The 27,594-nt window shown below is 35.9% G+C and overlaps 1 protein-coding gene across 1 annotated transcript in view; it reads left to right on the top strand.

Moving 5' to 3' along the window:
• The first annotated feature begins 8,706 nt into the window (after positions 1 to 8,706).
• Positions 8,707 to 27,594, top strand: part of LOC128984097 (huntingtin-like) — a 108,041-nt gene continuing 89,153 nt past the window's right edge. Inside the window, exons 1-10 of the mRNA XM_054403379.1 lie at positions 8,707 to 9,091; positions 10,952 to 11,135; positions 14,765 to 14,889; positions 17,175 to 17,328; positions 22,248 to 22,389; positions 23,760 to 23,899; positions 25,380 to 25,575; positions 25,791 to 25,922; positions 26,960 to 27,129; positions 27,303 to 27,522. Coding sequence (XP_054259354.1) covers positions 9,000 to 9,091; positions 10,952 to 11,135; positions 14,765 to 14,889; positions 17,175 to 17,328; positions 22,248 to 22,389; positions 23,760 to 23,899; positions 25,380 to 25,575; positions 25,791 to 25,922; positions 26,960 to 27,129; positions 27,303 to 27,522 — 1,555 coding nt within the window. The 5' untranslated portion in view covers positions 8,707 to 8,999. The remainder of the gene's footprint in view (positions 9,092 to 10,951; positions 11,136 to 14,764; positions 14,890 to 17,174; positions 17,329 to 22,247; positions 22,390 to 23,759; positions 23,900 to 25,379; positions 25,576 to 25,790; positions 25,923 to 26,959; positions 27,130 to 27,302; positions 27,523 to 27,594) is intronic.

Genomic DNA, 27,594 nt, shown 5'->3' on the forward strand with positions numbered 1-27,594 from the left:
CTCGGATAATCGTAGACACCGTAGTTGAAGTTTCTCTCTAAATTCCGTGCTGTCAAATATCATGTCTATATTGTCAATCATGTTCTTTTCGCTTAATACTGATATGTAATAAATTACGTAAACACCACAGCTGTTGCCATCAGTTTGCAGGGGATAGTTTATTTTAATGAAGTTTAATTCGTCAACATTTATTGATTCCTTTGTAGATAAACGGTTTCTAATTTTTAGGAATTCCTTGATTTTCTCACATTTTCTTTCATTTGTTGTTGGACTATCATTCATTGGGTCTAGATGGGCCAACAATTTATTCTTCAGATCTACAACATACAAACAAAAGTGACTGCATTCGTTGTATGGGACAAAGACTAAACTTAGTTTCTTGAATTCAGTTGAAATTGGTTTGAAAACCTGGGTGTAGCGAGGTCTTCCCTCTTTGAGAGCAAATGTAGCCTCCCCAATGGCGAAACAGAACTGTCCATCTTTTACATATGTAGCATTGCAGTAATCAACTATGATAGAAGTCAGCCAGTGTCCTTTTGTGAGTGATGCAAAATCATTTTGTGAAATATGTTCCAAGTATCTTCCCATGTTCTTGTTTTTCATCTGTGCTACGGTTAATCGCTGGACTATTTCCTTTTCTTTTGAGTTCATCTGTAATGTTTCTGGAGTGTAATACTTTGATAATGCAATCAAGCCGTTTGCCATCGATGGAAGAATCAAACTTTGTGTTGGATCTTCTAATATCCTTAAGCATATTATTCTAAACTCGTGTGTATCAAATTCTTCAAATGGCTTATTACTCTCTAATCCCATTTCAACAGTTTTCATCATGTAATATATGACAAAGATTCCACAGTTGTAATCGTCATTTTGTTTTGGGTATGTTATTGTATCAGATTTGTCAGTCCAGTCTATCAGATCGATTTTTGCACCCACTTCAGACATAAGATTCACACTGTCCAGAAACTTAAGTACTCTTCCAAGAATGTTATTATTATTTCGTCATTTTTAGTCCAACGAATCGAAATTATAAACAAACTTGTTTTTTAAGTCAACTACAACCAAGCACCAATGTGAGTCCATCATTGCTGTGGAGTACGGAAGCAGCACATACTGACTGTGATTGAAGTCGTCAATGTTAATGCAAGAGGCGTCGTATATTTTCTCTCCATGAAATATTCTTGTCGCTATATCAAAACTGACGTAAACGTATGTGCAATTCGCCTTGAAACGTAATAAAGTTTCTGCCACTGCGTCTATTGCTGCGCCTGTCACCCAGTTGCTTCCTCGGAGAGACTCGTAGTCATTGGGTTCAAGTTCAAGTTGCAGCGGACCATACTTGACAATTCTATTGGATTTTCTAACGTCTGAGTCGCAATCTCTCACATTTTCCCATCCTTGCTTAGTTTGATTCAGATTATCTTTTACATGTATTTGGCATTTCTCATATATTTCATTACAATACGTTTCCATGCGTTGTCCTTCCTGTATTTCATCCTTAACCAATAATCTTTGGGCCATCTGTTCAGTTTGATCTTCTATAAGCTCAATAGCTGTGCTTTCCATTATATTTCTCGCATAAATATTTTTCTTTTCCGTCTGTTTAACTGCAACTTCATTCCGCGCGGTTTCTGGGAATTTCATTGTGAAGTATGTGGCTGGTTTTTTTACAGGTCGTTTTACCCATTTTTCTTCAACTTCTTCATCATTCCCACTAATGATAGAACACATACCGGTATCAAAACTATTACTTTTCAGTTTAGTCATCTTTCTAGTTTTATTTCCCTTCTTCTTATTTTTTATTCGAAGCTTTTTTGATAGGGAGTCTGATTGTATCATTTTCAAGCGATTAAAAATAGGCATAAAATCGCTTGGCGCGGTGTTGGCGCTAGGAGCTCGGCCGGCTCCTAGCGCCGGCTATGTTGCAAAGTAATCACTGTAGGTGATCTTTAGCTCTTTCTACGTTAAAACTCTCAATTCTTGCGTATACTATAGGACTTTTGGGCGCGAAATACGTTGGCAGCACTGGCTGTAAATGAGCTGGTCAGCTGTTGTACTGTTGTATCATTAGATGTCATATTAAAAGTGCACTTCTGTGTAAAAATATGTCACGTTCCTTTACCAATTTATTTGTTTTATGGTACCTGTTGAAAAAATATAATGTGCAACTCGAGTTGTGAGCATTATTAGTTATCCTATATCTTGATCAATTTATTAATGAATTATTAATTGGTATCTAATGTTTTATCAAGATTATTCAGTCTTAAAAAATAACGTAGCAGTCGCCAATGACTACAAGACTACGGCAGTATTGTTGTATTGTATACGTAATTTGTTGCTGAACAATGTTTGTTTGTGTAAACGTTTCAGTTGGCTATTATTTTAAATTATACATTGTTTAAAGCGGTGTTTACACTGCCGTATTACCACGTCCGTAAACAGGCGTGGTGTCCACGCCAATGGACAACGCAAATGCCTTGGCGCCACGGTACCGTACCACGGCCACAAGTAGTCGTGTAGTGTAAACAGTTTTCTGGTAGAAGCGTATTCATTAAAGGCGTGTTCATTTTTATTTACGGGTACGTTATAGATTGTGCCTAAAAATTAATTATTGAGGGTTTTGCAGCAATGAGTGTTATTTTAGCTCAAGAAATAGCGCGATTAACAAAAAGGAACCAAGCTGTAGCTTTCAATATTTATATGAAATAAACAAGGTTAACTTTGATACAGTTTAAGCATTCGATTTGTTTGACCTTCCGTTAATTTTAAAGGATGCTTTGTTTTCACCGTTTCAATTGATTCAACTTGTGGCCACGCCTCCAACTGAAGCCACCAAACACGTTTTGGTTAATTTAAAAGGCGTGGGGAACAGGCGTATTGTGTTGCCACGTCTGTTGCTCCCACGTCTCTACTGTTTACACAAGCCGTGGCCACGCGTCTCAAGAAATTGACACAACTTTTCACCGCCACGCCTGACTTTAGCCGTGGACCCACGACAGTGTAAACACCGCTTTACTGAACCAAGGTTAATAGCAACTTATCATGATTGCGCAGGTGTATTTGTATAATGTGGAGTTTATATGTTTTTATAGGCCAAATCCGTTATTGATCAATTGATGGATAAAAATGTCTCATTGAAAATCATTAGTCAATAATATTCATGGTGTAATATGAAATCTATCACTGTATTTAAACAACATTCTTATTGTTCTGTATTTAAACAACATATTCTTTTTTCTCAATACCGAATTGACGACCCTGGCCAAGATGGCTGCCACCGAAATCCATATCCGCCGGAATTCAGGAATAAATAGTACCTGCATAAAACACATTATTCTATAAATAAAAATGTATAATTAAATATATGTGTCGTCCATCTAAATTGTTTTCCTGTAATGATCCTATAATAATATAATATATTGAATGTTATACATTCAATTCTATAGTTTTATTTTAGTTTAAATACTATTTATAAATAGTTAGCTAGACTTTAAGCTAAAATTAACCTAAATATATATGTCTAGAATTAAATGATTTTTTAATATGTTGTACATTCAAGTGTATATTTTAATTTAAAATGATAAAATCTTGGGGAATATCGTCACAACATAGGTAAATGTTTGTCCGAACATTCTTAGTACGCTGAGCGCTAATTCGTTAGCTGGACTTTAAGCTAAAATTAACCTAAATATATATGTTTAGATTTTAATGATTTTTTAATATGTTGTACATCCAAGTGTATACTTTAATTTTAAATGATAAAATTTTAGGGAATATCCTCACAGCATAGGTAAATGTTCGTCCGAACATTATTAGTCCGCTGAGAACAAGTTCGTAAGCTGGACTTTAAGCTAAAATTAACCTAAATATATATGTTTAGATTTTAATGATTTTTTAATATGTTGTACATTCAAGTGTATACTTCAAATTAAAATGATAAAATTTTGGGGAATATCGTCACAACATAGGTAAATGTTTGTCCGAACATTCTTAGTACGCTGAGCGCAAATTCGTTAGCTAGACTTTAGGGTAAAATTAACCTAAATATATATGTTTAGATTTTAATGATTTTTTAATATGTTGTACATTCAAGTGTAAACTTCAATTTAAAATGATAAAATTTCGGGGAATATCGTATCAACATAGGTAAATGTTCGTCCGAACATTCTTAGTACGCTGAGCGCTAATTCGTTAGCTGAACTTTAAGCTAAAATTAACCTAAATATATATGTCAAGATTTTAATGATTTTTTAATATGTTGTACATCCAAGTGTATACTTTAATTTAAAATGATAAAATTTTGGGGAATACCGTCACAACATAGGTAAATGTTCGTTCGAAAATTCTTAGTACGCTGAGCGCTAATTCGTTAGCTGGACTTTAAGCTAAAATTAACCTAAATATATATGTCTAGAATTGAATGATTTTTTAATATGTTGTACATTCAAGTGTATACTTCAAAGTAAAATGATAAAATTTTGGGGAATATCGTCACAACATAGGTAAATGTTCGTCCGAACATTCTTAGTACGCTGAGCGCTAATTCGTTAGCTGGACTTTAAGCTAAAATTAACCTAAATATATATGTCTAGACTTGAATGATTTTTTAATATGTTGTACATTCAAGTGTATACTTTAATTTAAAATGATAAAATTTTGGGGAATACTGTCACAACATAGGTAAATGTTCGTCCGAACATTCTTAGTACGCTGAGCGCTAATTCGTTAGCTGGACTTTAAGCTAAAATTAACCTAAATATATATGTCTAGAATTGAATGATTTTTTTATATGTTGTACATTCAAGTGTATACTTCAAATTAAAATGATAAAATTTTGGGGAATATCGTCACAACATAGGTAAATGTTCGTCCGAACATTATTAGTACGCTGAGCGCTAATTCGTTAGCTGGACTTTAAGCTAAAATTAACCTAAATATATATGTCTAGATTTTAATGATTTTTAAATATGTTGTACATTCAATTGTATACTTTAATTTAAAATGATAAAATTTTGGGGAATACAATCACAACATAGGTAAATGTTTGTCCGAACATTCTTAGTACGCTGAGCGCTAATTCGTTAGCTGGACTTTAAGCTTAAATTAACCTAAATATTTATGTCTAGAATTGAATGATTTTTTAATATGTTGTACATTCAAGTGTATACTTTAATTTAAAATGATAAAATTTTGGGGAATACCGTCACAACATAGGTAAATGTTTGTCCGAACATTCTTAGTACGCTGAGCGCCAATTCGTTAGCTGGATTTTAAGCTAAAATTAACCTAAATATATATGTTTAGATTTTAATGATTTTTTAATATGTTGTACATCCAAGTGTATACTTTAATTTTAAATGATAAAATTTTGGGGAATATCCTCACAACATAGGTAAATGTTCGTCCGAACATTATTAGTACGCTGAGAACAAGTTCGTTAGCTGGACTTTAAGCAAAAATTAACCTAAATATATATGTTTAGATTTTAATAATTTTGTAATATGTTGTACATTCAAGTGTATACTTCAAATTAAAATGATAAAAGTTTGGGGAATATCGTCACAACATAGGTAAATGTTTTTCCGAACATTCTTAGTACGCTGAGCGCAAATTCGTTAGCTAGACTTTAGGCTAAAATTAACCTACATATATATGTTTAGATTTTAATGATTTTTTAATATGTTGTACATACAAATATATACTTCAATTTAAAATGATAAAAGTTTGGGGAATATCGTCACAACATAGGTAAATGTTCGTCCGAACATTATAAGTACGCTGAGAACAAGTTCGTTAGCTGCAATTTAAGCTAAAATTAACCTAAATATATATGTTTAGATTATAATGATTTTTTAATATGTGGTACATTCAAGTGTATACTTTAATTTAAAATGATAAAATCTTGGGGAATATCGTCACAACATAGGTAAATGTTTGTCCGAACTTTTTTATTACGCTGAGTGCTAATTCGTTAGCTGGACTTCAGGCTGAAATTAACTTAAATATATTATATATGGTTTTTAATAATTCTTTAACATGTATTTAAAGCAATAATATTTGGTCGAATATTGTTTCAACATAGTTTCAAGTACGTCAAAACACTCCTTGTATGCTGAGAACATATATAGGCTCTATATATATATATGTGTGTTTAATATATATGTTAAAATTTATATGTTTCGATTTATGTATACTTTTTGGTGCGTATATGTGCTATATTACATATGCACAGTTATTAGTTTTAGTTCGGAAAACTATTAATTATTATCCATAGAAGGTAAATTCAAATGCGAGGTCTTTTTTTTGTGCATCGACTGTACTGCTCAAACCTAGGCGGTATCTGATTGGTCGAGAGGGCGAAGAGGGGAAATCGTTGTGGGAGGGGGGGAAATGTAGGGTCGACCAACGATATAAACAACTCATGGATCGCTGGCTCAGTGTTGGCCGCGCGGTCGAGCTTCCCCCACCATCTACTGGCAGAAGCCGACGCAGCCCATACATTCGCCATTATAAAACACACTTTTTATTTGCTGCTCTGTTGAAATTTATAGGGATAGAATATTGCTAACGCTTGTCAAACTCTTTTTACTAGTTAAACCTTTTATGTCTGTTTTGTTTCTTGCAGAAAATAGCCCATCTGAATTCTTTAAAACTATAAATTCACTAAACCCGTTTTGTAGATGTTTTTAGACAACTGATATTGCTTGTTCCAAATTGTACATGGTAAAATAATAAGTGATTACAAAGGAGAAATAGAAAGTACAATATTTGTAATTGTAATTCTATTTTATTAATCGAAATATAGTACATAAACATTTAGAATAATTTTGCCAAGTTTTTGCCGCAGTGGTAACGTTATGTTTGACGTAAACGCGATATTTTTTCATTCAATGGTTAATGACAATGTATCTTACAAAATAGGTCATAAAAAAGTATGCCTATCACGTTAATGTCAAGCATAGATTTGCGGTAAAAACTGGACAAATGTAGTAGGGTTTTTAAGAGTTCAAATGTGTTATTTTCTGCAAGAAAAGAAGAGGACATAAAGTTTAGAACAGTAAAAAGTGTTTGGCATGCATTAGCAATATTTTATATCTATATATTTAAACAGAGCAGCAACTTAAAAAGGTGCGTTTTACAATGGTGAGTGTATGGGCTGCGTCGGCTACTGCCAGTAGAAGGTGGGGGGAGCTAGACCGAAAACAGCGCCCGCAGTGCTACTGAGAGCGCAATCCAGTAGTTTTTACATCGTTGGGGTCGACAGCTGGCGATAGCTGTCTTCACGATCGTACCGAACAGAACTAACAATAGAATTGGCTTCAGATGTTCCATGAGTATGAGAAATCTACTAAGAGAGCGTGTTTTATCATAGAAAAAAATAATTATTTTTTTTCTACGGTTTTATCTTTGGCCATAGATGAACCAATATAATACTTCATCCATGCTATGGTCTTAATCTATGGTTTCACCGTACTATGTTTTATCTATGGTTTCACTGTACTGAACACCGCGAACAAAAAAGGTGGCCGTGAGTCAATTTGGTACTTCTCAGTAATTTTAGGGTTACATGATACTATGTCATTTTGTTTCTGTGCCTGTATTTAAGTCTTGTCGTCATGTCAGTCATCATAGTCATACGTTCATACTCGAGTTGTGCCAAGCAGTTACTTGGGCGAAACAGCTGCAGCTAGTTCCAAGGTCGCCGTGGAACTCGTTCCAAAAGCAGTTCCAGCTGCAGCTGGTTTTGCCCGCTGCAGCTGGTTTTCCCGCTGCAGCGGGCTATGGCTGTAGTAAACGAGGCAAAAGGGCGGATGAATAACTCAGTTTATTGCCATAATAATTTGAGACGGATTAGTTTAAGCTGTTCTTGAATTAGAATATTGATTGAAATAATGCAAAATAGCAGCTGAAAAGAAATCAATATCGTGTTTTGGAAATGTTATACTAGTAATTAATTATTTTAGTTTGTCTATCTAGGGTCTAAAAATAATACGTGACAAGGCCGGTGTAAATTATTTTAGAGGTTCTTCATATTATGCATTTATTCTTATTATACATTTTTTTATTGTTAAAATAATATTATTCAAACACCACTTACACTAATTCTTAATATAAAATTCTAAAGTTAATAGCGAAAAAATCCTGAATTAAGTTAAACACAAACAATTATTACGGTACTGATTACTGAGGAAGAGATAATTAAATTTGTATATATTATGAGCACGACTTAACTGGGACTGATGTACTTTTATTTAATCCTGCCTAAAAAAATAGAAAATGATTCATTTCTTTTAAGGCATGTCAACCATATCCGCTAATCAAACCTTTGTTTACAATAGACCAAATAAGTCAAAACGCATCAGCTGCACAGGCTAGAACTTAATGTTTAGTGAGAGTATTAATAAACCAGCTGCAGCTGTTTTGTTGTAACTGTATGTGTTTACAAATCCAGTTACTCCGGAACTTATCTTTAAAAATTTACAAAAAGGCTGCAGCTGTTTGTGCGGAACTACATTCAAATCGTTCCACCGAGCTGCAGCTGAAAAAGTAGTTCCAGTGGAACTGGAACTGGATTGTGGTTCCGCTTGGAACGGTGGAACGAGTTCCACTCTCGGAACGGTGGATAAATGTAGTTCCAGCTGCAGCGACACATCTCTAGTTCATACGTTTGTTGTATAGTTTGTATGGTTGGTTTTGGTTATGCCATTTTAGTATGAGATGAGCTGTCTGCACTGCAGAGCAGAAGCAGTGTTGTTAATACTTTTACTCCTAGGCTAGTGGAATTTCTGTGCTAAACTGATGTTCACTTATCTGTCTCGCGATTTATACACCTGATAGGATTTCATTTATGTTCACTAAAAAATTTTGGCTCATTACATTGTTAAGATTTATTCATTTGATGGATAATGTTTAGGCCTAGGTAGTTAAAAATTTAAACCTCAGTAGGCCCTAGTCCTATTGAGTCTCTAAGAGTGAGTGTAGGTCCTTTACCTTCAACAATGGGAACTCTTGACAAACTTGTCAAAGCTTTGGAAGCTCTTAAAATAAGTAAAGAACCTCCATCAACTATAGAAGATGAAACACTTGTAAGGTAAGTCTTAACAGCAAGGAAAACCCTACTGTAAGGCCTTTAACATTACCAGAGAACACATTTGAAAGATGTGGGTTTGTATTTTATTTTGTTGGGATGAGATAAAACTCAGGAATTGTTACTGTCAAACGTTGACCTTTTGTCAGATAGCATCATTCATCAGGAGCCATAGCCTCCACTAAAACAAGGCCGCAGTGATACGAAATAAGTTATAAACAAATAGATAGATGAATAGCTTATTACAGTAGAACCTTGATAACAAGACTCTCATAGTTATTTTTAAATGAGACTTGTTATCAAGCTAGACTCGTTATTGAGGTTTGCAATAACATGTGATTTGGGGTAAAATAAATTCAAGGGGATTTGAAAATGACAAGGATGACTTATATAGGCTTACCTCCGTCAGTAGTCCAAAATTGTGTCTTTTTCAACTAATGTTGTTCAAAGCTTACATGTTTCGTTGCACTGCAACATCGTCAGAGCTTTTTGTCAAAAACATCAAATGATTTATACATAAAACAAAACACGGAACACGAAACATTTAAACACGTAATAACACGATAGCGCTATCGACACGGCACGGCAGCGGTTGTAGGTAGACTGAACACGGGATAAGTAACTTCGTCCCGTCCTTCTATAATAATATGACAAGGATGACTTGTTAATAGAGGGCCTTCTTATCAAGGTTCCACTGTATAAACAATGATATCGTCATTCTGGATACAGTTGTTGCACTAATTTATATTGGAGCATATGAGCAATGTTTATGTTTACATGTTTGTTATTTCCATTTCTAAAAGCGTCTCATTTTTCTGGTCCGGACCCGATAAGAACCTTTTCTGCAAAGAAGTGGGGGATTATGGAAGAGCCCCTCACGTCGATTTAAGAAAAGTTTTTTGGTTAGGCTATAATCATATAAATAACAATTAAAAATAGTTGAGGGCAATAAATTAAACTTCTAGGTAATTTAGGCCTAACTTTCAATAAAATATTTATCTTAACACGTTCGCTACTGAGCGTCGCACCGCGGTCATTGCCATAGACCGAGGTATACATTTGAATCTTACACATAGACCAGCTGTCACTTGGTTAACAGTGCACTACACATAGACCACAGGCGAAAACCTGTAAAACAGTGATCATTTACATTGTAATACGCTGCAATCGTGTTTATAAATAATTTATTCTTTTTTTTTTTCATAACCTTTGGCAATGTCACATATTTGCGACGCCCGGTCTTCAGCGAAGACAATAGTGAAAATTATCATAGTTTTCTTGAAATAGCCTAAACGCCACATATATGCAACAGTTCATTTTTGTTTGTGTTTTGAAGTGAAAGTAAGTAAAAAAACAGATTATTCAAGAACAGATTAGCCTATAACTGAGCAAATATAAAAGCAACAGGATAATGTTGGTATAGGCCTAATGTTGGTACAGTAGGATTGGATACATACTGCATACCTACATACAGTGATACAGAAAAGTAAAGACCAGTTTTTCCAACTATCATATGACGTCACCAATCATAATATCCACAGACCAAGCGACACAGTTGTGCGTCAGACATCTCTGTAGACCACTGAAGGGAATTCAGTGCCTTCTAATAGACTGTTACAAAGATATAAGCATTTTAATAACATTAGAACCCCGACGCAAATATGCGACGGCAGTCCATTTTAATGTGACTAGCCCTTGCATATGCGACGTCGGTCTATGGGTAGAAACCAGCCGTCGTATATGTGTGTCGCTGGTCCATGTAAATGAAAAATGTTGTAGCCTACTATTGCAGTAGCGAACATGTTAAAATAATGTTTTCTAAGCATAAACAATCTCTAAACCCCGTGTGCAATTTTGTTACAGAAGGAAGAAGAAAGTAGAATTATGCAATTTTGTAGCAGATACCATGTGTTCTCCAAATGTCAAAGGGGCTGCAAACTTTCCGTCGTTACTGTCATTCTCCATGGAGACGCTGTTGCAACTCTGTGATGATTCAGATTCTAACATTCGTTTGGTGGCTGATGAAAGCCTCAATAGGATCATCAGGGTGAGTAAACTTTGCTGTTAAATCATCACCAATAATATCTGTACTAAAAGGTGATAGAAGTAGCATAATATTATAGATTTAACAAAGTTGAGCTTCCATTGTACCAATTGAATTTTTACATTGTATGAGATTGTATTTTGGACAACCTTGGATTTATCGGGGCAATGATTGATAACTTAGCCCATAGGCCTACAGTAAATTCACTTCTAATAGGTACAACATTTGTTGTGTCCTCAAATAGGCCTTGTTACTGGTGTTGTCACACAATATTAATTTATAGACCTCAAACTCATTTGTAAAATTGTCTTGATATTTGTCTCACTCAATGAACCTTACTCAAAATAAAAGTACCAGGGAACCGAGCATTGCTCGGTGGTCTTTAATTTTTGTAGGAGGTTAACAAAATAACGCATACATTTTTATGATTTCAAAATGATTTTGGTTTTCTTTCAAACAATAATATTATTATAAAATACTGTCTAAAATATGTAATAAAACAAATGTTATGAAACATTTGATCATACTGTGTTGGTGCTGTCTGGATTTAATAGTTCACAATTTTCTCATCTCCTAAGTCCCCAAAAAAAATATTTTCAATCAATTCGCATTAATAATTTCTGAGTCATTAAAAAAATACTAAAATAAACCATAAGAAATCAATGTGACGTTCGCCTGTGCTATGCAAAAGAAACATTTAAAAGTAATTAGTGTATCTAAGAAATGTGTTTTAGATGCACCAGAAAAAGCTTTTCACAAAAATAAGGGTTTAGGCTATATGTTGTTAAATAACGAGTAGTTCAAATTTCCTGGTGTAACAAGAGAGTAGATGTTACGGTTGAAGAAGTTCTCGCTTAGTTTAACTTGGGTAGTCATGTTTGTTTAGGTACTTAACTTTGGTAATTATACAGGTTGCGGAAAACCGATCTATTTTTTTTTTGCAGCGCACTGTTCAGCGACAATTCGTCTGAGAGTGGTGGAGTTAGGCTTGTTGGAAAGTCTACACGATGCCATTATCTTAGATCATAGAGCATTGGTCACCTGAGCAACGTTGGTTTGTTATCAAGTTGAATTAAAAAGTAATGATTCAGTCATTGCAACTCAGCGGCAGTTCCGTGCATTCTTTTAATCTGGACAACCAAATTCTGTCAAGTAGCACTATCATGTGGGTGGGTTAATAACTTTAGAACAATGGCTTCTGCGTTCAAAAAGAAGTTGACAGGCCGTCCAAAGTCAGATCGGACTCAAGACAACTAACTAGAGCTCGGGCTGCTGTGGAAAACAGTCCTCGTAGGCCCGCCTGAAAACAAACATCTGCTCTGAACATGGCTGACCACTCGGTTACACTAACTTTGAGGTCCGATCTTAATTCCTATCCATACAGATAATCGGGACGGAACCTCTCCAAGTCTCCATGTCAACTTAGTTTACAGAATGCATGGAAATGCCGCTGAGTTGCAATGACTGAATCATTACTATTTTAAAATGACTCGATAAAAATTGCACGTTGCTAGGTGACCAATGCTCTATGACTACAAATAATGGCATCGTGTAGAATCGCCAACGAGCCTACCCCCACCACCCTCAGACCTGTCTCTAAACAATGCGCTGCAGAAAATAGATCATTTTTTCATCCTGTATATAAATGGATTTAATTCTTATAACTCTTATTAGATAGAAAATTAATACAAAAGGTCATGTTAGCCTGTAGTGAAGTCAGGGCTTCAGTGGGTTCATTGTAGTTAATAAAACACGAAATTATGTTGAGCAATGCCGATGGAGAACGGCTAGTGAATAATTTAAATCAATTGTCAACTATCAACTATAAAATAAGTGATATAAAGATTTGTGACTTTTCTCTGGGTCTCCCCAAAGCAGAATGGTTCCTACGTGTCTGCAACGGCCTGTGAAAACCTCAAAATGTGTCCGCAAGCGCTAAAACTAAAAAGCTAAATAATGACTTATATACCGGTATAGGCCTATATATATATATATATATATATTCACTCTTTAGGGCTACTAGTAATATAGTTAAATAAAATAAGTAAATTTCAATAACTTGTATAGCCTACTTTTAAAACAAAAAACTAAAAAACTATTAAGGGGTAGGCATAATCAGGTTATTTAAATTTACTTTTTTTTAAATACGTATATATATATATACACATACCTTAACAAGTGTTAACAAGGTCTTCAGAAGTAAAACTTTAAATGTACTATAGTTTCTTTATATAAACACACTAGGGATGGACGGGATTGAAATTTTAGTTCGGGACGGGACGGGATTTTTATTTCCTTCCCGATTTTCGGGACGGGATGGGACAGGATTTTTTTCTGTGCATAAAAAAAGTACTGTATTGCAGTTACCAAAAAAGACATACGAAATCAATTTTTACCATTTGTGGCACTGATCTATAAAAACAAAAAAATGGGTAACAATTTACAAGTACCTATAGAAACTTGTGACTCGCGGGTCACGGGGTGATCGTCTGTAGAACTCACGGTCACGGCGCGATCGTCGTCATGACTCGCGGTCACGGTGCGATCGTCGGTATGACTCCGCGGTCAAGGGGTTATCGTCGGTATGACTCCACGGTCACGGCGCGATCGTCGGTATGACTCCGCGGTCACGGGGTTATCGTCGGTATGACTCCGCGGTCACGGGGTTATCGTCGGTATGACTCCGCGGTCACGGGGTTATCGTCGGTATGACTCCGCGGTCACGGGGTTATCGTCGGTATGACTCCACGGTCACGGTGCGATCGTCGTCATGACTCGCGGTCACGGCGCGATCGTCGGTATGACTCGCGGTCACGGCTCGATCGTTAGCATGACTCCGCCATCACGGCATGATCGCCAGTATGACTCCGCGGTCACGGCGCGATCGTCGGTAGGACTCTGCGGTCACGGCGCGATCGTCGGTATGACTCGCGGTCACGGCTCGATCGTCAGCATGACTCCGCCATCACGGCATGATCGTCAGTATGACTCCGCGGTCACGGCGCGATCGTCGGTAGGACTCTGCGGTCACGGCGCGATCGTCGGTAGGACTCCGCGGTCACGGCGCGATCGTCGGTATGACTCGCGGTCACGGCGCGATCGTCGGTAGGACTCCGTGGTCACGTTGTGATCGTCGGTATGACTCGCCATCATGGCATGATCGTCAGAATGACTCCGCGGTAACGGCGCGATCGTCGGTAGGACTCCGCGGTCGTCGGTATGACTCGTGGTCACGGCGTGATCGTCGGTATGACTCGTGGTCACAGCGTGATCGTCGGTAGGACTTCGCGGTCACGGCGCGATCGTCGTTATGACTCCGCGGTCAGGCGTGACTGTCGGTATGACTCCGCAGTCACAGCCCGATCGTCGTTATGACTCGCGGTCACGGTGCGATCGTCGGTCCAATAATCGCGGCCACGGCGCGATCGTCGTTATGACTCCGTAAATGTGTCCGCAGGCCCGCGTTTCTTGGCGTTTCGTGTCCGCGACAATGTCGCAGCGTCGCTCGTTGTTCTGCTTTGGGGCTGGGTCTAATTGGCAACCTTCTGATGAGAATCCGAGCACTATGGTTACTCAGCAGCCCCACAACAAACAACCAAACAAAAATACGTATGTTGTATGTTGTTTCACAGGCTATGATGGACAACAACATAGTCAAGGTGCATGTTGAGCTACACAAGGAGATTAAGAAGAATGGAAGTGTTCGCTCCTTGCGTGCTGCACTTTGGAGATTTGCTCAGCTGGCTCATATGATAAGGTGAATCATTGTGATTTTGTTTGCAATGGATTACAAATACCCGTCTAGTGGTGAATCTGGTAATGTGATTGCAGTAGTGGATGGTTTTATTGCAATTGCAGTAAAAATAGTTTTGTTTTTTTGTCATTACTAAGATAAAAAATTGTTTAACTTCTATCAAAACATTTCCTTTTATATTCACCAATAAATTATATTCCGATTAATTTTATTTTGGTCAAATGAAGATGCATTGATTTTTACAAAGCATAAGGGAACACATAACACACTAACATTTTACATGTAGGCCTTCACTAAATACTAGGCCTAAGAAGACTGAAACGGGTGGCGTCGTCCTGTAATCCAGCTACTTGGAGGTCACGAATTGTGGATATTTATAGGCATGCACTGTGGATGGGATACTCCCTGGTGTGGATTAACGTCCGCACGGGTGAGTACTACGACTATCCGCAGTACTATCCTGATAATTAGACCAATTCGTATATACCAAAGGCAAAAATGTGGTTCGGATTCCACTATAAACTGTAGGTCCCTTAGTTGTCATTAGCTGTATGGGCAATTAATTAACAGCTGTTTCTATGGAATATGTCGGCCTTAGTCACTAACAAGACTACAAGATCGCGCCACTCATCCTACACTCATCTCCATTCATACTTGGCTTTAAATACCTACTTTGTATGGTCGCCATTTCACTAAAAAGTATAAAAAAAGTATTTTTAGTCTGGGCCAGTTAATGCATTTTAACTTTTGCTCTGTTTTTTTTTTACTTAATTTTTATAATTTAAATCATTTTGTCCCACATAGATGGAAGTTAAGTTGTCATTCAATATACCTTTACTATTTTCTAAAACATTCTTGAATGAATCAGTGTAATATTTTCTCAAGACTTTCATTCTTGTTTACTTTTTTTACATTTCTTAATGAAAACTATGTCGATTATGAGACGGTTAACAAAATAATTATTTATTTTGAAACTGCACTAAAGCATTGTTTGACAATAGTTATATAAAAATCACATTACAATTGTACCATCCAAGAATTATATTTTAGGTTGTGAATTAATTAGTTACTAAGAGGTGTTTATTAAGGGTGTTCGTTGCATTCATAACTTGTAATAATATTCACCATTTAGAATAATACAGGGTGTCCACAAAGTAATGCATCCCTGTAACCACAAATTTGGACGCAGAACACTGATAATAATTTTTTTGTTAAGAACTCCAAGTTTTGTTTTAGAAAAATTTTTGTTTATTGTGAAGCAGTTGGTGGCACTGTTTGTTATTACGTATTGTTAACAAATTTACACGTGTTTTTACGCAGAAGCGATGGCGACGCTTCAGCAGAAAGCACAATGTATAGTTTGGCTGGTTGAAAGTCGTTCAATTATTACTGTTCAACGTTATTTTCGCCATTTGTTTGGTGGCAGTGCACCGCTACCATTTGTCGTTGGTTAAAGAGATTTAAAGAAACAAGAAATGTTCAAAAGAAAACGGAAGGCCTTGGGTTTCCGAAGACACTGTTGAAGAAATTCACATCTTGTGTTTACGTAATTTGTGAGTTTGTTTTCGGGATACGTTAAAAACATTGTTTACTTTGAGAAAATCAGGGATGTCGTCCACCTAAGGCAGAGAGTGATCCAGGCTGTTGGGTCTGTGACTCCGGACATTAATGTTGTCAAAAGTGTGGGAAGAGATCGAATTTCAATTTGATCTATGCCGAGCAAGGAACGGAGCTCTCATCAAACTTTTCTTATGTGCAGAAATCTTGAGAAAATTCTCTGTCTTGAGATGTATTTGTATATAATGTAAGTATAACCATGAATAAAAAAATATTTGACTTTAAAATGGGAGCATTACTTTGTGGACACCCGGTACTTGTAACATTTAACCTTTTACTGACTCTATCTTTTATACTATATAAATAAAGTTTTTGACAAATGTTAGCTAGTAAACAAATTTTTTTAGCATAGAGTTTTTGTTTAGTGAAGCAATGTCCAATAAAGTGGCCTGACTGCAAAACTCAGAAGAAAGTAATATATTTCAGCAGTTGTGATGGAACTTAGTTGTCCTGTTCCAGTTAACAGCGGCTTCACAATTCATCAGTGGAGGAGATTACGTTCTAGATCTTCATGTCTTATAGTTGTCATGTTTTCTACATCTTCTATAAGCGTTCAGAATTTCACCTTTTAAAAATATCTGTCTAATCATTTTTCCGATCTAATATCTAATAACTAGGTACCAGCACAGTATCCAAACACCCAAAATGAAATATTTGTTTATCACTTACAGGCCCCAAAAAGGCAAGGCCTATATCCAGAACCTAGTGCCTAGCCTGATAGAGATTGCCAAACGTAGAGAGGAACCTGTGCTAGAGACTCTAGCTGCATCCCTGCCTAGAATACTGTCTGCTCTGGGCAACTTCACAACGGATAACAACATCAGGGTTAGTACAACATTACAGCATAGACCAACCAACACAAGTAGACTACTCATCCCATTTTAAATTTTGAAGCTTGTTTGTTCTTGTTTTGTCTAGTTCATGTACGTCGACACTGATTAGTGATTGCTAGTGTAGACAACATTTTGTTTCTAGTATTTTAGGGTTATTTTTATGATTTGTGCTCTACTGTTTGGTTATATAACTAGAAGACCAGTTATTGTTTATGATTAAACGGTTTTATTTGATTTTATTTGTTTTTTTTTAGTCATACAAAAGAAGTTAGTTAGAATCATATCTTGTGAACCCCTACAGGAACACTGTAAACCCCGGTTCATTTAGCTACAAATTCCAACAGTAATTAACATTTATGTATTTGATTTTGTATCATACATTCTAAAAAAATCCCAACCTTATCAAACAAAATTCTCATGTTCATAATACAAGGAATAAAAACATTGCTACCATAGATTTTGTTAACTGTCTAAAACTCAAGCCATATTGTAATCTCACTAAAAATATACAACAAGCTAATACATTTGATATCAAAATATTCTGAAAATACTTTTAAATCTAAACGAGGTGTTAGCCCGTCCTACGTACGGAAATTCAGTAGTCAGTTAAAACCGTGTACAATTCAGATCAGCTAGTTTACACATATAAAGACAAAGTTTCTTGCAGTTTTAATGTGAAAAATCATCTTGTAAACAAATGTTGTGTGACCAAATATGATTTTATTCCATCATAGGCTTATACGATATGCATTTTAAATCCGATAATTTTACAATAAAACAGCAATTCTCCAATTTTTACGGTGTGAAAAGCGTTGAAGTGAGATTTGCAGCCGATTCGCACAGACGCAGACTGATTAAGTAGCCTACAGTAGAGAGAGTTAATAGTCAATTGGGAAGTGTATAGACCTAGTCAACGATACCACCTTCCATAGCATACCTGCCTCTTCCATAATTATTATAGCCACAATACAACTACTATACACAATTTCCAGTAGGTCTGAATAGAAACGACCTAAAATAAAACAATAATATCCAATAAAATTCATAGTACACATAATTTAACTTTGGTGTCCTAACATCAAAACTAATCGTCACACCTATCCTTTATATCAATTTCACTGCATTAATTGCTGAATAAATAAGCGTAAATAAAAAAAAGTAAAAACAATAACAGTTTGTTTTGAAACAGCTGTTTGGTTCAAATAACATTCATTTGAAAAAAAGAACTGGTCACATGTAGCAGGAATATAAAAAGTAAACATGCTAGTAAAGCTAATGACGTAATTGTCAATGTTTATTATCCATACTGTTATCAGTTCTATCCTTGATAATTACCCACCCTCATTGAATAAATGTACATCGTAATTTCCCATATCAGTTAATTTAAACTACAATATATTCATAGCTGAAATAAAAGTGATATTTTCACGTTTGATTACGTCACAACTGAACACGATTTCATAAAAGGGTGGTTTGTCCAATGGGGTTTGTCTGAGGTTGTCTAATTGCAGTATCCTAGGTCAATGTTGACGTTGTGTTCAATCTATGTCATCCATCTGTTTATCTTTGTATAAAACCCGGCTGAGGTTATGGTGGTAATTTAAAAATCGTGATTCCTGATTATTCTTGATCTTCTTTTTATGACATCAATATTTCCAGGCCTAATCCAAACAAAGTTAACATTAATTGTAAACAAAAAGCTACCATGAAGAATTAAAACAATATGTAAACATTGTTATTTTTCTATTCCTTCCTTGAAAAGTGGAGTAGTAAAATAATTTGCATTTATCCTTTTTTATTAAGACTCGTGTACAGAGCCTCGATTTGTACTGTGGTTTAATTAATTTTGGTCTAAACTATTTTAAACTGTGGTCTAATTATCTCTACTAATCTTACTTATTTCCTATAATCAATGACAAAATAAGAGTAAATAAAATAACCTCATTGTTCCATAGTTTATATTTAACCAGCTGTTAGTTAAAACAAATAATTATATTGCTCTAAAACAAATCGAAGATTACAAAGATTGCTTTAAAAAATAATTTGAACATCCTAGTATTTTACTATGTATAATTTAATTAATCTGTCATCCTCTTACAGAAGAATTGAACGTATCAATGATTAGCATTACACATAATATAAATAAGTCAACCCTAAGTATGTCTTTACATTTTTATCCAAATGCTGAATTTGTGACACAAAAGCTGAATGTTTACAGCTGTTATGTTAAGCAAATTATTTTATGCCAAAAGCTAGTTTAGAATCTTAGCGTCGGCTGCTAGACTTTTTAAAAATTTAAACTTAATTTCTAAAAAACTGGGACCCTTAACTAAAATTATGGCTTCGACATTCCCTAGTTCTCAAAATTATCTTTCTTTCAACACAAAAATCATGAAAATCCGTCGAGTGGTTGATTCAGAATCGTGAAATAAAAAAACACTGTTTCGTTTTAATATTATAGATTCTACAAATAGCTTTTGAACAACCCTTTTTATTCTTTAAAAGATTCTTTTGAAATGCCTTTTATTAATTTCTAAGTAGAGTTAGTAAATTTACCAAATTACTGTTGGATTTACTTGGTTATGGGGTTTAATAACTTCTATTATTCAAAATGCCTTGAATTTTTCTTAAAAATAAGATTATTTGGTTGTAATATTTAAAATATGTAATGCACCATGCCTCTTTGTGTGTAGTTAGCTATATTGTATTCATTAAATGACTATGCTAATTTTAGCAGTTTTATGACATTGTCAATTAACAAGACAATAAACACATTTCATTTAATTTCATAAACAAGGTTTTAATTACAATACAATACAATACAATATTCTTTATTGTTAATTCATTAAGAATTACAATAGTGTCAATACAATAGTGAATTGTACATGTTAATTTCCATAATTTTCATAAAATTCCTTTATTGAGTAGAAGGGTCTTGCGATTAGCCACTTCTTCAACTCCTGGTGTAGCTTGTTGCCAGTCAGGTCTCTCAGGTAGTCAGGTAGATGGTTCCTCAGCTTGCAGCCGGTGTAGGAAGGTTTTTTCTCCCAAAGAGTTGTTCGGTGAACTGGTAGTTCAAATTTGGAGCCATGACGGGTGTTGTAGTGGTGCAGGTCTTGGTTTCTTGGGGGGTTTATTTCATTCACATACTTTATGGTTTCAAGTATGTAGAGAGACACCACTGTGAGGATTCCTAGGTTTGCGAATGCTAATCTGCAAGTCTGTGGTGGGACAAGGTTGGCGAGGGCTCTTATGGCTTTCTTTTGAAGGACAAGAATTCAATTCATATTTTTTGTTGAAGTTCCTCCCCACACTGTCAAGCCATATCTAAGATGCGACTCTACCAGTGCGAAGTAAGCTGTTTTGGCCACAGAGAGTCCGCCTATGTAGTTTATTCTTCTGACGACATATATTCCAGTACTGATTTTTTTGCTTAGGTGGTTGATGTGCTCTTTCCATGTTAGTTTGTTATCAAGGATAACACCGAGAAATTTTGTGTGGTTTTCTATTGTTACATCCTCTAATTGAGGGACTATGTCTTTTTTCTTACTGAAATTCAGAGTTGTAGTTTTTGTGGGGTTTATTGCTAAGTGATTGTGTGGTTGTTCTTTGAGTATAGGATAGCTTTATTTAAGATCGATTTTGAATTAAGGTCAAGGCTTTGGGCTGTGTTGTCCTTGATCAAAATGGTTGTGTCATCTGCATACATGATTGCAACAGCATTTTCACTCTCAATTTGTTTGGGGAAGTCATTAGTCAATAAGATGAATAGAATCGGGCCTAATACAGAGCCTTGTGGAACTCCTCTCGTCAGCTTGCTTTTTGAAGATTTGAAACTTTCTGTGACTTCATTTGATGAGTTTTTCAGTTCCGCGTCTTGTAAACGTCCCGTTAGGTAGCTTTTGAACCTTTCTAGCGCAGAGTTTCTTATACCGAGTCTTTCGAGTTTCTTGCATATCATATAATTGACTGGAATAACAAGAAACAAATTGTAAACAAAACACAACCTTTACAGAACTAACAATCACATTGGCTTCAGCCTTCAGCTGTTCCATAAGGATGAAAAATCTACTAAGGGAGTGTGTTTTATAATGGTTTTATCTATGATTACAGTCTCTACACAAGTGTTAGATCTATTAACACCTGACTGAAAACAGGAAAAAATAATAGTAGGCTATGAACTGGTGACATACCAGATTTTTTTTCAAAGTAGAATAATACTGTATAAAGTACCTTAATTTAATTGTGGCCATTAAATTACTAGACTGGCTTTCTACTAGACAAAATATGTGTATCTGGAGGACAAACACTATATAACTGAGTTACCTGACATCAAACCTCCACATTTAAATTTTTTGGCCTTGAGACTTATTTGTCTTTTGGAAAAACGAGCCTTGCCATGGTGTATCCACACCTTTATATCTTTGAACTAATTTAAAATTCCATCTGAAACAGTGAAATATTGTAACTATTGTGTACATTGTAAAGATTTTGTATTTCTTGGGCCAGGAGAAATACAACAGAGTGTTTCCCTTTCAGGTTAGGTTGCTATCTCAACAACAATGCTTTTAGTTGGTACATTGGCAAATTCCTTCTTGGTTTTGGGATGTCATAAAAATAGATAATGGGTGATGTTACAGCACCCCTGCCAGAATTATTGGGAATGAGTGGCTTAATCTCAGGTGGTGAATTAATTATAGTGAAAACTTTAATTGACATTACTTAACATTAAAACCCATAAAAGGGTAATAGAAGATCAAACGAATTTTCTGTGTAGTAACTTCTGGTTTTCTGTGTCCACTGATTTAGATTATCTGAGTAATACCTTCTCTATTGAACTTACGTTATAATTATTTTAAACTAAACAATAAATTTGAATAACAACTAACCTATATTCATTGTGTTGTACAGGATCTTTTGAAGAGTTTGTTGGTCAACCTGAGTAGTGATATCACGGTAGTTCGCCGAACTGCAGCTACTAGTATTGTCAGTGTTTGCCTCCACAGCCGCAAACCAAGTGTCTTCTTCTCATACACTCTCAATTCCTTGTTGGGTAAGACAGTAGGAGAATTAATTTAGTTAATTAAGTTAAATGTTTGTGAGTAATTTTTAGCAACCGAAGGACCATTTAAAAATACCTGTACAATTAAATCATGAGTAGAGAGTTCCATGCTGAGACGTCGCTGCGAAGTGAGGGCCCTCAATCAGTCTGGTAGTCTTCATGGTGTAGTGGAAGAGGTGTTGAGATGATCACAATAATTACACTGAATTTAGTGGCATTAACTATACAAGAGTAAAAGAGTAAAAAAGAGAATATTTTCCCGACACGAGCGGTGAGAGAAAGACGTGGTCACTACCATGTCCAAGGCACATCTAACCCGACGCTGCTCACTATCTTGTCAGTCAGGGGAGGGGAACAACCCGATCAAAGTCCAAATTCTACAGGTGAGCGGATTGAAAATGAAAACTCAAAGGATTGGATTGCTCACAATAAAATAAAATCTTGACCTCGATTCTAATAACTCTAGTAATAACTAAAAATATATAATTTGTTTGGTTACAGAAATATAAAATAAAATACCTTGTAATGTGCAAATAAAAACCTTTTAAATCTTACATATTGTACTTAAATATCCAACACATGTCAATCCCAACTAGATTGCCTGAGTTTAGGTTTTTTAGCAAATTTTAGTAACTTTTATACTGTACATTTTTAAAATTCGTAAACCATCACTCTCCTACAGGCAAAAGCCACATTTTCTTTCTGAGATGGTAGGTTTTTGTTAAAATTAAGTGTAATTACTTTATTGTTTGTTGTATATTAATGTAAAAAGGTTGGCGTGAATTATAAAAAGGTAAAATATAGGTCTACCTGGTACTGCCTTGTTATTCCTACGTGTTTCAATGCCGACACATAATCTTCAATTCACATGAAGATGAGACTTTAAAATTAAACCATCATTAGGATGGTCACTTCATAGTAAACAAAATTTACATCATTAAAACATGGCTGACAAATTGTAAGCTAACACTAATGTAGTGGGCACATGCCAAGTCACAATTCATGTAGGTCTACACTTTTTTCTGTGTTTTAATTTTTTGTGTTGTGTATTTTTTATGTAACATGAGCATCCTAATGATAGTTTTTAAAGTTCATTTTTTGTGATACCTGAAAATGATGTGTGAGCATAAAAACGCATAGTTTGTTCACGGCGGAGAAGGATCACAAGACAAGGATGTAACACGTATTGATTGATTGATTGAATCATGCAAACCTAGTCCCAGTGTTCCATAGGTACAATTTAGCCACCATATTGGAAAATGGTGGCCATTAAAAAAGTGCAATTAATATTATAAACTTCTCCTTTTAATGTTTAATCTAAATCTGATAGTTTCTGAGTTACCAATGTTCTGTGTTTCTAGATGGTATTGTACCAGTCAAGGAGGGGGAGGAGTTGACTGTACAGGGAACACTAAACTGTGTGAGACTGCTACTACCACATCTGACCCAGGCCACAGCTGGTGATCATGACTGTCTCTTTAGTGTTGATAGGTTCATACAAGTAAGTACAGCCTATACTTTGTTTACATTGTCCATTATATCCAAATTATCAACCATTAGGTTGGCCACAGATCGACAAAGTAGGATTTATGCAGGAATGTTGAAATTGAATTTATAAGTTTTGCATATTTACTTATTTTATGCATAAGCTATTAACATCTATACTTATTTAATAAGCAAGCAGATTTTTTGTGACAATTACTCCTCCGAAACTACTGAACCGATTGTCATGTTTTTGGTGTCATTGGAAAGAGCGTAACGTGAAGTTGTGCAGGAAACTTTCTTTTTAGGGAAATAATGAGAGAGTGAGGCCCTGGAGCCCTTTAAAGTTTCGTATTTTTCCATAAGATTAACATTGGAAACAAAAATTGTTATGAAACTCCAGCTGTTGTCAGAAATCAAAAGTGAGAAGAATAACATATAATGTTAATTGTAAACAGTCAATAAGTTTGTTAATTTAACAGTTTGCTACAAATATTTGCTTACTTGCTTACTTGGTTAATATTCGTTTTAAAATAACTCCTGCAATACTTAGCAATTGCTCGAATTCGAGCAACAGGGACACTAGTATATTTTAAAACACTACTTAACACATCCCTTGTGCCTGCCAACAAAGCTACTCTCATTTAACCTAAAGTTATTTAAATATATAATGATTCTGACATGTATAAAAACAAAGATGTATTTAAGTGAAAATTCAACCAGGCAAATATTATTTAGTTAGTTATTTTAGTTATTTTTTAGTTGTTTCTGAGACATTACATCAGTTGTTGTGTATGATGTTACAGATATACGAGTTGTGTCTACACCTGAGTAGTCACCCGGACCACAACATGGTGACTACAGCATTAGAGACATTACATCAGTTGTTGTGTATGATGTTGCAGATATACGAGTTGTGTCTACACCTGAGTAGTCACCCGGACCACAACATGGTGACTATAGCATTAGAGACATTACATCAGTTGTTGTGTATGATGTTGCAGATATACGAGTTGTGTCTACACCTGAGTAGTCACCCGGACCACAACATGGTGACTATAGCATTAGAGACATTACATCAGTTGTTGTGTATGATGTTGCAGATATACGAGTTGTGTCTACACCTGAGTAGTCACCCGGACCACAACATGGTGACTACAGCATTAGAGACATTACATCAGTTGTTGTGTATGATGTTGCAGATATACGAGTTGTGTCTACACCTGAGTAGTCACCCGGACCACAACATGGTGACTATAGCATTAGAGACATTACATCAGTTGTTGTGTATGATGTTGCAGATATACGAGTTGTGTCTACACCTGAGTAGTCACCCGGACCACAACATGGTGACTACAGCATTAGAGACATTACATCAGTTGTTGTGTATGATGTTGCAGATATACGAGTTGTGTCTACACCTGAGTAGTCACCCGGACCACAACATGGTGACTACAGCATTAGAGACATTACATCAGTTGTTGTGTATGATGTTGCAGATATACGAGTTGTGTCTACACCTGAGTAGTCACCCGGACCACAACATGGTGACTACAGCATTAGAGACATTACATCAGTTGTTGACATCAGCTCCTAGACAACTGTTGGACACTCTCCTGTCTCCTCAAGGCATCAGCAGATCCCACATACACACCCAGGCTGCTGATACTGAAAAACTGTCTCGCAGATCACTCAGTAAGATCCTAAACATTTCTCATATCATAGAAATTTAGCTAACATTAGTTTAGTTTTGTTTCATACTTTTTTTTGCAAATGCTCAGAGTGTAATTAATATTTGAGTGTAAGATTATTAATTTCTGCTGAATGTAATGTTAAGGATGTAATGTAGCATGCAATGCAAATATAATTGATGAAAAGAAACAAAATAAACTAAGCTATTGTGTGTCTAGGTGAGATGAGTGTGGCCTCAGTGACAGCAGATTCTCCTCTGCTGGATACACAAGAGGAGATAATACAAGATGGCAGACTGGTGCAATGGATACACTCCTCCTCCACCTCCTCCCAGATAGACTCAGCCTCAGGTGTGTTACAAACCTCTATAAAGTATAATCAATAATCATATCCATCCAAGGCCTTATGTCTTCAAACAAATTGTCTTACAAAAACATGATCTATAAGTATAAAAGAGGATGTTTGTATATTTGTTTGGCAGTGATAAACTCAGACACTGCTGAACCGATTACCACGAAACTTGGTACATACGTGTAGAATTTCATGGAATAGGTTTATACACCATCAATTTCGTGATCCGTCCAATCGGCTCCGCCCCAGTGGCTCTGGAGTATCCCATGTTAACCTTATGAGAAATGGAATTAATGAATCTTAACAGCTGTTTCAATTAAACAAGTTGGTTCTGTTCTATGATGTTCAATAGCATTAAAGTTACAAGGATTACCAACAGGGTGCAGCACTATTATTTCTTTTACATTTATGACAACAGCTAATTTGCAACCAAAAGGTGAGTGAGCGTAGCGAACGAACTTCAAACTGGAGGCGAGTTAGCGTAGCGAACGAGCTAACCTGAAGGCAAGTGAGCGTAGCGAACGAGCTAACCTGAAGGCAAGTGAGCGCAGCGAACGAGCTCCAACCTAAAGGTGAGTGAGCGTAGCAAACGAGCTCCAACCTAAAGGTGAGTGAGCGTAGTGAACGAACTTCAACCAGGACGTGATTGAGCCATGCGAACGAGATCATCTTGAAAATTAAGAAGTTAAACGGGGCAAAGCCCGCGGGTTACAGCTAGTACTATAACAAAACAACTAGCTTGAACTATTCATGTGCAGAATATTTAAAATTGGCTTTTTGTCCAATATACACATGAAGAACACAAAACAATTGCACTGTTACCAATCGTCGTGGATCATTCATGTTTGATTAATATTTTCTATAGTAAATCTTGGCCTATTTTTTGTATTATAACTTGCTGTTATGTGTTTTTGTATTAACTGTGATGAACAATTCAGGCTGTAAACAAACAACTCTTAACTCTTTGTTATTCCCGCTCTTCTTGGCCTTAGACTATTATGTTTAGTTACAATGATCATATCTGTTGTCATTGCAGAAGAAAGTGATACAGAGAATATAGGAAGTAGGAGAGAAGTTTTACCAATTCTAGTTGGACCTTCTATAGAGCGAGCTCCTAGTCTAGAAGCAGATATGTTGTTGGCTCGAGACACACCTTCGCCAGAAGCTACAGATAATCAACAAAGTCAATCAGTCGCTAATGTTCAGGTAACTGACATATTAAATACATCAACTTTAGGTATTCTTGGTAAAGGGCTCTAGGCCTAACCTAAATACATACAAAACTTTGTTACTTTGCTAATGATGATATCCAAATTAAACTAAATTATGTATACAATCTGGGCCAAATCAAAAAACTACCTATTGTTTGTTCATTACAGGTGTGGGAGGTAGGGTCTACACTAGATGCTGGCCAGCCAGCTCTATTACACTGTTGTCGTCGTCTAGTCACAGGGTTCCTGCTACCAGAGGGCAATTCAGGGCCCAGAATGCGTGTCAGTGTTAGAGCCTTGGCGTTACAATGTCTAACTCAGTTAGTCCGTGTACAACCGTCTTTCTTCTTCTGCACTATTGATGTCAACAGCCAAGCTACCGCTGATGGTAAGGTGTCTTATTTACTACAGCTAACTAAAACCACCAATAAATGTTTTTTTTTTGGGGGGGGGCTGTTAT

Source organism: Macrosteles quadrilineatus, unplaced genomic scaffold (genome assembly GCF_028750875.1).
Source record: "Macrosteles quadrilineatus isolate MER2022 unplaced genomic scaffold, UCM_ALF_1.0 Scaffold_2__2_contigs__length_208266976, whole genome shotgun sequence".
Lineage (NCBI taxonomy): Eukaryota > Metazoa > Arthropoda > Insecta > Hemiptera > Cicadellidae > Macrosteles > Macrosteles quadrilineatus.